General features: G+C 33.1%; 1 protein-coding gene across 6 annotated transcripts in view; it reads left to right on the plus strand.

The window, feature by feature from the left end:
* Positions 1-14787, plus strand: part of LOC102137606 (ovostatin-like) — a 151498-nt gene extending 136711 nt beyond the window's left edge. For all 6 annotated transcript variants that reach the window (XM_045364695.3, XM_005570082.5, XM_065523716.2 and 3 more), the window contains 11 exons: positions 140-221; positions 2884-3040; positions 4833-4907; positions 5240-5405; positions 5605-5828; positions 7203-7418; positions 9368-9492; positions 10164-10254; positions 10757-10825; positions 11039-11141; positions 12840-14787. In XM_045364695.3, the coding sequence (XP_045220630.2) occupies positions 140-221; positions 2884-3040; positions 4833-4907; positions 5240-5405; positions 5605-5828; positions 7203-7418; positions 9368-9492; positions 10164-10254; positions 10757-10825; positions 11039-11141; positions 12840-12907 (1376 nt within the window). In that variant the 3' untranslated portion in view covers positions 12908-14787. The remainder of the gene's footprint in view (positions 1-139; positions 222-2883; positions 3041-4832; positions 4908-5239; positions 5406-5604; positions 5829-7202; positions 7419-9367; positions 9493-10163; positions 10255-10756; positions 10826-11038; positions 11142-12839) is intronic.
* The last annotated feature ends 2006 nt before the right edge of the window (positions 14788-16793 follow it).

The raw sequence follows: 16793 nt of genomic DNA on the forward strand, positions 1-16793 counted from the left end.
TATTTTGCTTGTTAAGTACGTGAATGTATTTGTCTGTATGTATACATCCATTTATAACTAACACAAATATTCAACTTATCCAACTTTTCTTCTGGATCATCCATTTTAATTTGAAAAATAATATCTCTTCCTGTTTCAGGTTATCAGAGACAGCTGTCTTATAAACACTTCGATGGATCATATAGTACCTTTGGACATAAAGATGAACATGGACACACATGGTTTGAAGTTTTGTTATTTACATCAGTTTAACTAGATGTTTCTAATTACTTCTAATCTACTTATTTTTTTCAAGTGATTTTTGAGAATTTTATAAAAACTATGGATCTTCCCCCACAAACTATAAATATACAAACTTCCACACACATATACACATTCTTTTAATAGGATTCCTGGGCTCTTGGGTTAAAGACTTATGGTATTTCTATCTTTTACTTACAAAAAAATTATACATGATACATAAGCAAATTACTAGACAAAGTAACTCAATAGAGCAGGATAAAAGGTATGAAACTACAATTATTATAGAAGCAAATTATTCCATTGAAACAATAATATCCCAACCTAACCTAAAGATAGTCTCAAGATTGTTTATGATAACTGATAGTGCCGCTCAGAAATTGTGCTGTGTAATTATGAATCCTCCTAATGAGACTTTAAAAACCTATATTGGAGCAGAATCCTGGTTGCGACAAATGGGGAAATAAGCACTAAAACCAAAATAATTTAAGCAAAGATTGCATTATTACTGTAATGCCTAAAAGACAGGGTGATTAATGAGATGCAAGTTAAATTTTAAAATTTATTCCCTATATTATTAACTTTTATTTACAAATACATATTCACCCCTAGCTGCTATGTCCTGGGAACAGTAATACATCCTTGAGGTACAAAAAGACAGATGCTCGCTATAATAATCATTATTGTTTCTTTTCTAATTGAGGGTAGTAAATCTCCATAATTACCCAGTGAGGCAGATAGCATCATGACACCCATTTTACATATAAAGAAACAGAAACACAATGTATTATTTTGCTAGGTACCATAAAAAAGCACCACAGACTAGATGGCATAAACAACAGAAATTTGTCTTCTTATGATTCCGGGAGCCAGAAGTCCATGACTCAGGTGTTAATAACGTTGACATTTTTTTGAACCCGTCTTCTGGGCTTGGACATGGCTGTCTTCTCCCCGTCTTCTCATGGTCTTATCTCAGTGCATATCTGTGTCCAAATTTCCTCTTCTTATGAGGACACCAGTCATATTGTCGTATTGGATTAGAGTCTACTCAAATGACATCATTTTAACTTACCTCTTTGAAGACCCTATTTTTAAAAACAAGTCAAATTCTCCGGTACTGAGGTATAGGGGTTCAACATTTGAATTTGAATGAGGAGGCAGCACAATTCTGCCCACAACCCACCGAGAGGTTAAATAATTTGTGCAAGTTCACATTGCCAATATTGTGGCAGAACTTGAATGTCTGTTCCAGAATGTGAACCTTCACTCACTACATTATTTTGCCTCTTGATAGTACATGACCCTTGACTCTGAGAAGTGTGGAGTATAGTGGGAAAAGGCAACTAAGAAAAAAAATTAAAACACAACGTGATAAAAGCTGTAATAAAAATATGCACATGATCCTATGGAAGTATATAGGCATGGCAACTTTTCCAGCAATTGTGTGATGACGTGTTTGGACCAAATGCAATGCATATTACACACATGGATGAATCCGACCGTGTTTACCTGTTAGGAATGCCAGTCTACAAGGGAGAAGTTAACTAAGTATAAACTACAGCTCGTTTTGTATGAGCCATTTAAACCCTGTACACCTCAGGTTATCATGAAATGATAATAAGGCACACATGCCTCATCTTGGACTCTTAAGATATTTTTCTAGTTACAACATCCTATAATTTCCCAATAAGCTCTTAGGTGTTAAGAGGGGACAAGTGCAGGAATTCTAGTTTTGCTTGGGGTAGAGATAAAAGAATCTGGGAAGATGTTATAGAGAAGGTGACTCTTCATTGAGGGCATGAATGATGAATTCAGAGAAGGAGGAAGAGAGGATTTAAGTCAAATGGATGGAGACTTGATTTAAGTTATTAACCAGCAACATATAAATTATTACCAAATCAGTAATATGCAAATTAAGCAAATCAGTAATATGCAAATTAATAAAAATATTATTCTTATCTGAGCAACTCATAAATAATCTCCATTAATGTTTTGGCAATATTTTCCTTCAGTCTTTTTCTCCTATGCTTTATAAACATAATTGAGATTATCCTGTATGAGAGGTTAGTCTTCCTTTCTTGAAACCTAACATTATTTGTAATAACTTTGCCATGTCATTAGAATAACTTAAATCATCCCTTAAGCCAAAGAGATGGGTGGGTGGACACGTTCGGCTAGAATTTGAGAAAGAAATTTTCAGGATGTGAAACTAAAAACATAATTGAAGCAAGTTACACTTTTTTTCTTTCTTTTTCTTTCTTTTTTTTTTTTTTTTTTTTTGAGATGGAGTCTCGCTCTGTTGCCCGGGCTGGAATGCAGTGGTATGATTTCGGCTCACTGCAACCTCTGCCTCCCAGGTTCAACCGACTCTCCTGCCTCAGCCTCCCAAGTAACTGAAACTACAGGTGCCCACGACCACACCCGGCTAATTTTCATACTTTTAGTGGAGAGGGGGTTTCACCATATTGGCCAACCTGGTCTCGAACTCCTGACCTTGTGATCCACCCGCCTCGGCCTCCCAAAGTGCTGGGATTACAAGCGTGAGCCACCATGCCTGGCCAGAAGCAAGTCACATATTTTAATGAGAATTCACCTGCCTCTCAATGGTTGTTATAATATGCACTGTATATCTTTTTTTTCCAGGCTCACTGCATTTGTTTACAAGTCCTTTGCACAGGCTAAACGTTACATTTATATCGATGACAAAGTTCAATCCCAAACGCTTATTTGGCTCTTAAATATTCAGAAACCAGATGGCTGCTTCCTAAATTTTGGCAAAGTCTTCAACAATGCTTTGAAGGTACTGATGAGATTCTACCTTACAGTTTTCTATTCTTTCATTATAATTGTTTAGTGAATCCCAAAGTACACTGAAGAAATTGGTAAAAATTGTTGAACAGGAATTTCTACTAGCATAAACTAATTATCTTGAAAACCAATAAAACGTTTCTTTATAGCAAATGGAACATTTTCTTTCCTTCAGTCAGGTTAAAAACTCTAGAAGATTCTAACAGTAACTGTGGTGACTGGGGGCAGGGTGCAAGAGCAGGATTATTAGTAAAAGTGTAAACAAAGAAGTAACAGAACCTGGATAATTCTTAATAGCTTAGTGCTTTATCATTTAAGAAATTCTTTATCAATATTGTTTTATTATTAGAATTAAATTTGTTTTGCTCTTACTTGCTAATATCCCTGAGATAAGTGTTCATAATGAATATGCCTTTTATTTCTAAATGTTTTAAAACTTATGTTTTCTTCATAATTATCATAGTAGTATTTATTTATTGAAAGTAGCTCGGAGATTTCATATAAGATATTGACCAAAATATTATTCATATGTCAACAATTCAGAAATAATCACCATTAATGTTTTGGCAATATTTTCCTTCAGTCTTTTTACTTATGCTTTATAAGTATAATTGAGATTATCCTGCATGGATTTTTAGTCTTCCCTTTTTGAAACCTAACATTATTTATAATAACTCTGCCGTGTCATTAGAATAACTTAAAAAGATAAAATTAATAGCTCTCTATACATCATCATATGAATAAACCAAAATCTTTCTTGAGGTTTCAGTAATGCTTAATAAACTCAAAATAATGTTTTGTTAACATTCTTATATGTAAATAGGCCCCTAGTTCATTATTGAATTAGGGTAGCTATCTAAAAGTGTAATTTTTTAAGGTTCTGATAAAACGTTACCAGATTGATTTTTAGTAAAATTGTGCCAATTTTGATTCTTTTTACATGTAGAGTATCTAACTCATAGCACTACTGCTGACTCTGAGTAATATAAGTATGAAAACAAAAATCTTTGAAAATATAAAAGAAAAAAGATGGTGCTTAATGTCTATTTTTGTTTATAGGTCAATTGGTTCAAAAGTCAAATATTTTTCATATGATTATTTTTAGTTTATTTTTTCTTATTTGTAACTGTCTTTTAATCTTTTGGAGCTAGTTTGATTTTCTTTATAGCTAATATTATTGACCTACTAGAATTTATTCAGTATGTTGTGTAATTTATATGTAATTTACTTCTATATTCCAAATAGTTCACCACTTATCATGACACCTCTTGTTAATTAATGCTTTCTGTTTCTACCGATTTTTGAGGCTAACTTTGTTACATTGTTTTCTATACTTGATATGATTTCTTTCTGCTCTATTGATTGATCTACTGATTATACTACTATAAAATATTTCTATTTTATACTATACTCTTTTAATCCTAGTAATATCATGGCATGCATTCTTTTCATGATACTTTTTATATTATTTCTAGGGTAAATATGAGGGTGAGAATTAAATTAGAACTTTGCAGAACATTCTCTCCCTCCTTTGATTCTAAATGCCTTCTGAGGCCCGTAAGTTATTTTGACAAGTGATATTCCTATTTATATAAAATGTTCATGTGTTTGTTCTCTATTTCCTACTTTTTATAAACAGTATCTTTTGAGGACATGAAAAACTTCACCTCCCAAAAATATAGGAAAAGAAAACAAACAAACTGAGTTTTCAAATATATTAGATTTAGAAATACCCTTCCTCTGAATTCCATGAGACTGACATGTTACCCCTATGTTTCATTCAGGGAAAAGAAGATAATGAAATCTCTCTAACTGCATATGTTATCGGTGCTCTGCTTGAAGCTGACCACCCGGTCTCGGTATGTAGTCCACTGGTGATCCCACTAACTTGCTTCTTATGAACTTAGAACATTTTATGCCAACAATATAGTAATAGGAAGTAGAACTATATGTTTGTAGCTACCACATATGCTGAATAATACTGAATCAATATTCTTCTGAATCGTCAAATTACACTGTGCAGATGGAACTATGTAGAAATTAAAATGAATATGTTGTATTTGCCCTTTGAACGTTTCAGCACAAACAAAATTCATTCCTAATTTTTTTCCAGCAATGATCATATCTACATCTGTGTTTTTGTATGTGTTTTTGTGTGCACATTTGATTTTTTTTTTTTTATTCTTTGCAGTTTATGGCTATTCAAAAGGGTCTCCAGTGCTTAGAGACTGTATCTAGGGAAAGAGCTATGACTACTTATGAGCAGGCTCTCCTAGCCTACACTTACAGTTTAGTAGGCTATGAAGACAAAAGGGAATTCTTCTTCAATGAGCTGAACAAAAAAGCAAAAAGAGTAGGTGAGTGTTTTTGACCCTTCCTGGAGTAACATGCTGGATAAGTAGAATGATTGGCAGTGGGATAATTATCATCCCCTCATGTTTCTTTATTACCAGTTGTAAGGTTTGCACTCCCTCAAATACCACCCATTTGACCACACACAGTTATATGCCATGCTTTGACACAGACACTGTTGAATTCCTTTCACTTTTTGGTCAGGTGGCTCCGTGTACTGGGAACTGGAAGAGAGGTTTTCTATGGAAGGATCGTCATCTTTGTACTACCCTCAGGCTTCCTCCGCAGATATAGAGATGACCTGTTATGGGCTATTGGCTCTTCTTTTCAAGCCACAGCTGACTTCAGAAGAACTGTCCTATGCATCTCAGATTGTACATTGGGTGGCAAAGCAGCAAAATTCCCGTGGAGGTTTCTTCTCCACAAAGGTAACTCTATATCTTTGTAAAATTTCTATGCACAAGAAAATTGAGCACTTGCTTTGCGTTGGTGGTATTGGTCTTTAAATTTATATATTACATTTATGCAATTAAATGTAATTGTTGTCACTATTGAACTTGCTATCATTTTTCAATTTGCTGTCTTTCGGGTTTTTTACAGATGTAGCATTTTATCTAGTAATAATCTCTAAATACTTATTCAAATATGCTTTACTTTAATTTTTAAAATAAAAACTTAAGTACTAACCTACTAAATGTTCTATATAAAATTAGCTATGATTTTATCAGAAAAGGTGTTCTCAATTTGCATTATCATCAGCAGTGTGTACCTTTCATTATATAATTTCAAAATCATTTCTCTTGATCTGATACAATAAAATTAGTAATACATTCTGTATAAAAATAAATCTCCCTGGTTTCTACTTAGATAGAATATGCTTTCATTTTTTTAAAGTTCTCTTTTATTTCATATATTATAAATTTCCTGGTCATATCATTTGTATATTTCCTAATAGGGATATTAATCTTTTCCTTGATTATATGTAAGACTTCTGAATATAGTAAAGATATTAACCTTACTAATGCATGTAACATCCTTGTCAACTTTCTGTTTTTCTTCCAATTTTTATCATGCTTTAAAATACACATTCTTTTCTTTTCATTTTCACTGAATATAATTATTCTACTGAAGATTCTCACTTTAAAACTAAGAATAGTACTCAACACAAAAAATTATATAAATATATTATCAGACTTTTCTGTAATATGAATTAATTCATCGTATTTCTATTATGATTCATTTTATAGGATATATTTTGATTTTATAGGATATAATTTTATGGGATGTAATTTTATAGGATGTATTTTGATAGAGTTACAGTAGAGACCTAACTTTAAATGGCCAGCCAGTTCTCTCGATGTCATTTATGTAATAATTAATTGTCTCAATGATTTGAAATGCTACTGTTATTGAAATATAAAGTCATATATATTTTGTCATCTTTTTAGTCTTTTTGTTTTTTCCATTGATATTTTGGCCTCGTTGTATGCTTTGATGTTTGGTAAAACAAAACCTGATTTGATAGGCATTTAAAAAAAATTTTCTCGGCATTTTCTTACATTTTTATTCTATTAAACAATGTTTTGTTTGTGTTAAAGATTTGAACAGAAATGTTGCCACAAACCGCATTTGTCTGTTTAAATTATACAGCACCCAAGACAGTATAGTTCACAAAACAAAGTAAAATGCATGGAAAAAGATGTAATCGCATTTTAAATTATTTTTAAATAAATCACAGCTGTATTTGACTGATTGCTAAATCCCATGGTATGCTTTAATACAATTTGCCATTCTTCTTTTAGGATACCATTGTGGCTCTCCAAGCTCTGACGCTATTCCAGAGGCTCACTTTCTCTAAGAATAGACAAAATTCAGTGCAAATTTTCTCTGACCAAGGATTCAATACAGCCTTCCAAGTGAATGATAAGAACCGTTTGTTGCTACAACAAATTCCATTGCCAACAACTAAGGGAAAGTATATGGTGGAAGTGAATGGCAATGGCTGTGTTTATGTGCAGGTAATTTTGGGCTTTTTTACCCCCCAACTTATCAAAACTTATAATCTAAGTGAAACTAGAGAGAATAGTATAACGAACGAATAACTAGATTTAATAGTTTGTTCACATTTGGTCATTTTTGCTTCACATTGTTTTGCTGAATTCTAAAGTAAATTAGAGTTATCATGCCACTCCTAAATATGATATATATGGATCTCCAAAAAATAAATAAGGACATGCAATTATGTAACTGCAATGCCATTATCAGAGCGACCACACATTAACAATAGCTTGGCCAGGTGCAGTGGCTCACACCTGTAATCCCAGCACTTTGGGAGGCCAAGGCAGGCGGATCACTTGAGGTTAGGAGTTCGAGACCAGCCTGGACAGCATGGTGAAACCCCATTTCTACTAAACATACAAAAAATTAGCCAGGAGTGGTTGTGTGTGCCCGTAATCCCAGCTACTCGGGAGGCTGAGGCAGGAGAATTAATTGCTTGAACCCAGGAGACAGAGGTTACAATGGGCCAAGAACATGCCACTGCACTCCAACCTGGGCAACAGAGTGAGACTCCATTTCAAAAAATAAATAAATAAATAAATAACAATAGTTTGTATTATGATATAATTTAATTATCAAACCTCTATCCCCAAATATACTTTATGGTTGTTTTTCAAATCAGGATTCATTCAAAGACCATACTTTGCAGCTGTTTGTTATGCTTCTTAAGTCTCTTTTAACCTAACAGATCTATCAAGTTTTTTGTATTTTTTGTGACATTAATTTGTTCAAGAGATCAGGCCAGTTGTGGTGTAGAATTTCCCTAATTCTGAATTTACCAGATTGTTTTCTTCTGCTGTCATTTAATTTGTTGTCTCATTCTGTGCCTTCTGTAACTAAAAGTTGGATCTATATTTATATTGTATCACATCCAGAGGCACATCATTATTAGTGATGTGAAGTTTGATCACTGGATTAAAGGTGGTGATAGCCATACTTCCCCAATAATGTTGCTGCTTTTTTCTTCTTTGCACCAACAATTAACATTCAAAATATTACATTGGGATCGTAAAGATGTTGAGTTCATCATCAATTTTTACCTAAAAGTCTTAACACGCATTGATGATCTTTACCTGATCAACCATTTCATTAAGAACTACAAAGTGGTGATTTTCTAATTCTATCACACCTTCTACCTTTATTAGCTGGCATTGCCATACTGTATAGTCCAATATACCAGAGTATACTCAATATGTCAAATGTTTCTGGACAGTTGGCAGTAGTTCCCCTCTTTGACCATTACATATGACTTTGAAATTAATAATGTGTATATATGACTTTGTACTTGGACAGGTATATCTTCTGGAAATATTTCTTGAAGTGGGATTATTAGGTCAAGTTAAGTCTTTAACCAAGCCTCTTACCAAGTCGTTTTATCTTGGATTTAGATTCTACAATTTCTCTTATAATTTATTCATTGTATTCATGGTATTTACCTTGATTCCTGAAGTTCTGACATTATAGTAATTTTATCAGTTGCTTAAGGCTGAAATCAGATCATTTTAATTATTATCCAAAACACAGCATAGATATAGTCTAACTCTGCTACTCAGTAGCTGTATGAGTTTGGACAAGTTACTCATCTTTCTGTCCCCCATTTCCCTCATCTATAAAATGGAGGTTAAAAATAGCATCCACCTCAAAGGATTGTTGGAAACATTAAAAGAATTATTATATAAAAAAGCTTTTAAAAGTAAGTACAGAGTATATGTTCAATAAATGTTAGCTAAAGTTACTAGTGTTACTAGTGTATTGTATAGAATTAGTGTTACTAGTATATTGTATATAATTGTATAGAAAAAAAGAAGCAGAGAGGTAAAAATTAACTTTAAGTTGAAATGTTAATGTGGAGGTAATGAATTTAAAATTAATCCTTTAGTTAATCAACAACATATTCTGTTTCTCCAAGTCAACTCTGAGATATAACATCCTGCTCCCTAAGAAGTCATCTGGATTTTCCCTTTCTGTGAATACAGCCAATGCTTTCTGCAGAGGATTATTTGATGCAAAATTTGACCTTGTTGTTTCAACCAGGTAACAACTCTTTTTTTTTTTTTTTTTTTTTTTTTTTTTTTTTTTTTTTTTGGTAAACATAGATATCCCTCTACCTCTAATTCAGGTAGCCTAGTGTCTTTCTCTGCCTCCAAGTGAAACCACATTCCAATTATTGTATGGAAGACATTCCAATTATTGTATTAAAGACTGGCCTATCTTTATCCTCTTGGAAAATATATTTCATCTTGTTTAAATTGTCTAAATTTTATGAGATTATGGTAGGTGCAAAAATAAATCTGACTTCGAAAAAATATGGACCAGGAGGAAGTTGTAAGGGAAAAAATTCTATAAATTCCTCCTCAAGAGGTACATTTTCTTAGTTTCTAGTTTGTAAATCAACACATTGCAAACTCTTACTTTTGAAATATAAAATTCTAAAACGAGGTTATCAGACCTAGGTTCAATTCTCTGGGTCCACTTAGGAATGAATTAAGATGCATGTTGTGTCATTTCGGAGCACCACTAACTTCAGTTTATTATTAAATTATTCCAGTCTCAGAACAATAAACTCTATAAAGGGGATGATAAAATAAACTTTTTTTTTTGCATGAAAATACATTTTATTTTTTGTTTTCCTAAATATTTTTGTTTTCCTAAATAATGATCAAAGTGTATCTGAATTTTAAATTTTGTACTTTTTTAAAAAAAAGTTATTATGGAAAGCGCAACTCTTCCAACATGGCAATCATTGATGTGAAGATGCTTTCAGGATTTGTACCAGATAGATCATCAGTTAAGAAGGTAAAGACTTAAATGCTGTTAATTGAAATAACTTCAGAATAGATACAATGTGTTGAGCCCTGTGCTATACTATACATTGGCCACAAGTTTATTTAAAAAAGGAATACATTTTCTATTCTTAAGGAGTAAAATTTGAATCTTATGTGTATCTTAAAGTAAAACATTGAGGTTCTCAAACTAATTTATATTCTTATATTGTCAAAACAGTGTATCACTAAAAAACAGGTAAATGAGTTAGTGTTTAGTTATTATTATATTCATTCTATTATTCTATTTATTTAAAATTAGAAACTAATATATACAGATAGATGTTTCAAAAATGTTGAATGAGTAAATCTCAAAGATAAATATTTGTTGTTGAAGCTTTATAGAAACATGGCAAGTATTTATAAAGATGCAGAAAAACCTCCAAGTTGAAAGCAAATATTTTATCTTTGGATCACTAGATGTTTGTAATCCTAGTTCCCTGAATTTTCAGCACACTTTTCTTCCTTATTTTTAGCTTCAGGAAGATGGCAAAGTACAACGAGTAGAAATCAAAACCACTCATGTCTTTTTCTACCTGGAGAATGTGAGTTTACTGTCATAACTTAGTTTGTGTGTTGATGTATATGCTTGAGTCACAATGTGGTTTTACTTTTGTCTTTGTTTTTTTATGTTTAAAAAAGTTTCCTAAGAGCAAAAGTATCGAAACCGTATTGCTAAAATAATTCTGAATATTTGAAATGGAGAGAAGTTAAGGGAATACATTTCAATATGCATAACAATATTGATTTATTCTCAGGTTACTCAAAAAGAAATTCAATTCTCATTCTCCATCAAACAAGATGCACTCGTATCCAACATCAAGCCAGCATCTGTTCAGCTCTATGATTATTATGAAACTGGTAAGAACCGTATTTAGTTACTGCGGTTTTTGTCATTAAGTAATTGCAGTTCTGGCCGTTACATTCAAGGCGAAAACCACGATTGCTTTTGCACCAACCTAAATAGTTAAACCAATTTTCATTTTCCCTACTGCTGTTACAGTTCTTATGTTTGAAATCTTCTTCCCTTATTTGGTGTTTTGTAACTGTTCATACTGCCTAATACAAAAAGCATCAGAATTTCAAGAGCAAAATTTGAGGGTTTTTTCTACCTAAATGGACAAAACTGGCCTGATTTTTCTTAACCAGTCTTCTCACTAAGATGTTCACTTAAATTATTGGAAAATAAATGTGAAGCAGGCTATCTAGCTGAATATAGATTCAGGCAAAATAAAGTTAATGGCTATGAAGGTTGGCATAGTTTATGCATTAGTGTGAATTACAGGATACAGAAATTACGTGTTTATTTGAAGAGAGAAAGAGACATATACTATTAGCGATGATAAAGATATGTTCATAAAAATATTCTTAGAAAACATATTTTTAAAGTCACAACCATTTATTATTCCTTGCAATTCTATGGATCAGCCAAGCTGATTGGTGCACGGTGACTGGTTTGGGCTGGTTCAGCTTTTCCCTCTTTGAATTGCACCTGTAATTCACCTGGTGAGTTGGCCAGCTGGATATTCTAGGAGCCCTCATTCATATGTCTAGCATTGGACTGGCTCTTGATTGGCGGCTGAATCAGCTTATTCTTGCCTCTCATCCTTCAACAGGCTAGTCTGGGCATCTGTTTATCTAGTTAGCTACCATCTATCTATTCATGTATTGCTTAGCACCGTGAAATTTTTAAATAAAAAATTTATAATCAGAGCCAACTTGGTCAGATAATTTTGGGTTTCTGGATTTTGTTTTGTTTTGTTTTGTTTTCAACCAAGTTCTTATGGTGTTATTAATGTTTTAACCAAGGCTCAGGAAAGGCAAATTCTTACTGATAACACCAAACAAGTAAGTAGCAGAATACAATCTCTAAATGAGGTCTTTTGTTTTGAAATTGAAGCTTATCTGAACACTGTGCTTTTGCAAGGTAAAAATTATGTCTATGAACACATTAAAACATAGGTCTAATAACTTTACCAATTAAAGAATTAAAATGACAAGTTAATTATTTTCAAGTCAGATTACCTCAGCCAATAAATGACTCACAGACTTTTTGAGAAAACAAAAACGTGTTTTATACACGCTATCTTGATAAATATTTCATCCAAAAAAGGGAGTGAATCAATAGTGATACAAACTATTAAGTGTTAAGTGTAAGTCAACAGTGGTTTACAAACTTTGAGTACCTACACATTTGGTAAGCACATCTTTACTTCTTTACAAAAACCTGGTTGAACTAAGTCTTCACTGTCCCTCCAGCTCTTGTGGTAAAATAGACACTTTATTCTAGAAGAGAAAACCCTAACCTCTGTTAGGTTTCAATATGTATCATATACAAAACATCATACCTGAAACACTTAAGAATGATCATATAGGTATGCATGCAGTGTGATATAAATCAGAAGAATAAAAATACAGTATATTTGGAAGCTGTTAGGCAAAGAAACTGTTATAGTAGCACAGATTTAGGGGAATTTATTTCTAAACAGATAAGAAATAAAGATGCTTTCTTCTTGAACAATGCTATAAAACTTTCTAATAACAATTACTGTCTTTCAGATGAATTTGCACTTGCAGAATACAGCACACCATGTGGTCAGATGTCCCTTGAAACCTCCTCATTCTAGGATAAGGAAAATGAGATGGAAAAGAAGATACTTTGTAACTGAGATATCTATCAAGTTTGTTCCTGGAAGCTTTAAGCCTGCACTTCCCAAAAGCTTCAACCAGCAGAGACCAGGGCCAGTAGACAAACGCTCTCACCTCTGCTCTTAGTCAAGAACTGTGGGAGGCGTTCCAAATGCTTCTCATGAAGTCCCCTTGAAGTCCATCTCCCAGATTTTCAGGAAGCAGACTTCACAACAAATCCTTAAATTAGCCTTTGTCCTTTTTTGACACAGTCTCCCTGCTCTCTCACTCATGTTTCCTGGGCTCCCCAGTGAAATGAATTATCTGCATCCAAGCCTTTACCTCAAATTCTACTTTCAGGGCAACCCAAGCAGAGAAAGCCTATCCCATCAATCACTGAATAACTATAGAAAACACTTCGTTAGATAAGGAGTATTCTAAGGTATTGATACTTTAGTTCTGGTATGTGTTTCTGAATAATTTCTCTGGGAAGTGTGGAAAAGTAAGCCTTCATGTTATTGAAACGTAAATATGTTTATTTTCCTTGGCAACTATTGTTGAGTAAAACCTGACCAGAATCCATGGCTTTTTTTGTTTGTTTTTTGTTTTTTTGTTTTTTTAAAAAAGAACCTATGTATTTTTAACTTCCATTTTAAAACTGAATTTTCTTTCTCCAGATAAGCTTAGGATGAAACAAACACCCCCATCTCCTCTCTAACCCAATCACTTAGAGCATCATTTCTGAAGATATATTTGTAAAGTTTTCTTGGCTATAAAATATTATATACTTGATTTAATTATAAGATCAAATATTCATTAGTATGTTATTATTAAACACATATATTTTAGAAAATTATTTTTATACATGTACCTAAAGCATTTACTTGTAACTGTTAAGATAAAAGAATAAATTTATGTTGTTTTGAGCCACAAAGTATGAGATAATTTGTTACTGCAGCAATAGAAAATGAATGCACTATCTCATAAATATCTCAAACATAACGAACTTAAACATTTCAAATGTCATTTGTCATTCCTAACTGCTCCCCAATGCAATCAGTCTCGCTTTATACCTGGTAACCCAGTCATCTCAGTAATGATATTTCACATCCACACAGATCTATGGTACAGGTGCAAGACCTGTGTATTTTGCTTATTTCTCCCTGGCTCACAGACTTTACATCCATCAGTAATACCTATCATTTATACCTCCAAAATCTATGTTCTAAAAGAGAGGTTTAAAAAAATTTTTTTTCATTTGCTTAGATCTCTTCTTCTATAGCTTTCCATGGTACATCAGATAACAATGAATGTTTTACCATAGTTTACAAGGTATTAAATGAAAATGCCCCTGCTTATCTGTCAAATATCATTTTATTCCCCTTTCCCACTTCAATCAAATATTATTTTATTCCCCTTTCCCACTTCAATCACAGTGACTTCTTTCAGCTCTGGCTGTATTCAACTATCCAAACCATACAATATCTAGAACAGGCAAAACTATGGAGACAGTAAAAAGATCAATGGTTGCCAGGGGTTGCAGGGAGGGAAAGATAATTAGGTGAAACACAGGAAGTTTTTAGGACAGTGAAACTATTGTGCATGGCACTATATATAATGTATATTGGATACATATCATTATACATTTGCCAAAACTCATAGAATGTACAACACCAAGAGTGAACCCTAATGTGAACTATGGTCTTCAGTGATAATGATGTATTAAGTAACTTCATCGATTGTTAACAAATGGATCACTCTGGTGCAGAATATTGATAGTGAGGGAACCTGTCCATATGGGAACAGAGGGTGCACATGAGAGCTCTCTCACTTTCTGCTCAATTTTTCTATGAAACTAAAACTACTCTGAAAAAATAAAGTATACTAAAAAAGATATTAAGGGTATCTTCATTATTGCTGCAATAATGGCGATTTTAAAACCCAACCCCAAACTCAGTGGCTTCCAACAAGAAATATTTATTTCTCCCTCTCATTGATCTGTGGATCAGATGTGGCTACGTTGGGCTTATTTGGGCTTGGCTAACCTTGTGCCCAGAATGACGACTGGTTTTAAGTCTGATCCATGTGCCTGTTAACCTATGACAAGTAGCTACTACAAAGGTCCTGAGTACACAGCCTTGACTTGTTCTGTGTAAGAGGCGGGTAGATATGTTGGTCATTGTGTGGTGGGCATGCATACCATAGAGGAATGCTCATTAAATAAATAAATAAATCTTAAACAATTTTTTTTGTTGTTGTTATGAAGAGTGCCTATAGCTCCCAAATTCAATTTCTAAAAATTGTGCCCTCCCAAACATTTATTCTTTGGTCAGCTTTTTAATGTATTTTTTCCCTTAATCCTCATTGGCATCACCACTGACCTTTCCATGATTTTTCAATAAAATAAAAGAAGGGGTGATTCCAAAGAGTAAAACCATGTTATAGAAAAATTTACTACAAAAAATTATGATATGATTAATTATATGATTGAATATATTTCCAAACATTGATATGCTATTTCATCCTGTCTGGTATAGCTGTTGACAGCTATACCATTGGCAATCTCCATTTGTCAGTTAAACAGAAAAGCATCCATTATTGCAGGGTGTAAGGACAAATAAATATTTTAAATAGTTTTAATTCTCTCTGTGGAAAATAAAGGAAGAGACCAATCCTCCCTCCCTTTCTTTAGTTTCCTTAGAAAACTTGTTACTTTAAGTCTTTTCTCCTCTTTGCAATGTAACCAAACCTTTCTGAACGCTGGGTAGGATTCGTCAGCATTATGAAGAATGTGGGAGTCATTTCTTTGAAACGTCAACATCAAAGGAGATAGCATCCCTATCTGCAATTTCTGCAGGAGGGTAGGAGGCCAGCTTCGATGGGCACCTTGCTCCAAGTTAAACTACCTCTTATCATGAAGATGAGAAGAGTTTATTTTTTATTTAGAATAAATCCCATTAACTAACACACAAGGTCACTCCTAAGACCAAGTGAATCTAGGACAAATTATGTGTGATAAATGGTGCAGTCAAGTCCCCTTACTTGAAGGCTAGTTAGTGCTTAAGAACATATATGTAATGGGCTGCATCAGCTCAGCCATACAAAAGGCTGAGGTTCCTTTCTGTCTTTGCAAACTCTTACCGGATTGGCTGTGATGCACTCACGTTCTGGCTTAATGATTATTCTATAATTAAAGTGCTTTCCTTCTCCAATACCTTTATGGAGAGGACTTCTGGGTTGGGAGATTTTACTTTCATTATATTTCCCCAACAAGGCACACCTGTAGAAATGAAGATGTCACACTTAGCTTTTCAAGGTTACCTCTGGGTGTAAAAGAGAAAAAACTTAGAAAAAGTAAGCTAACTAGGGAAAAGAAATTGAACAAATGGAGAAATGTGCCTCAGACTAGAATAGAAATAAAGCATATATTGGTGCGAAAGTCCAAAAATAAAGAGAAGCACATTTCAAACTCCTATTTTTTTCATTGAACATAGATAAGAAAATTAAACAGAAAATTAAAGAAATACAGCCTAAATGAGGAAGAATTCCCAAAACAAAATTGCGCTGTGTTTTCTTCTTATTCTTGGAAAATTATTCTTCTTATTCTTGGAAAATTATTCTTACCATAATTTCTCTTACCAATCATATTCTTACTAACAGTTTTAATTTTACCAACACATATTTTGATTCTGAAGATTTGGAAAAGATCTAAACTAGTTTTAAAGGAAAAGCTAAAATTTTTTCAAAAATAAAGACCCATTAAGATTGTGATTGAATTAACTACATATTTTAGTCTCAGTCCAGATCTAATCAAGTAAAAACTTGACCTTCTGGGAGGCAACTTAGAGCCACAAAGAGGCACACAGCGATACATTTTTAAGCGCT

Source organism: Macaca fascicularis, chromosome 11, assembly GCF_037993035.2.
Source record: "Macaca fascicularis isolate 582-1 chromosome 11, T2T-MFA8v1.1".
NCBI lineage: Eukaryota > Metazoa > Chordata > Mammalia > Primates > Cercopithecidae > Macaca > Macaca fascicularis.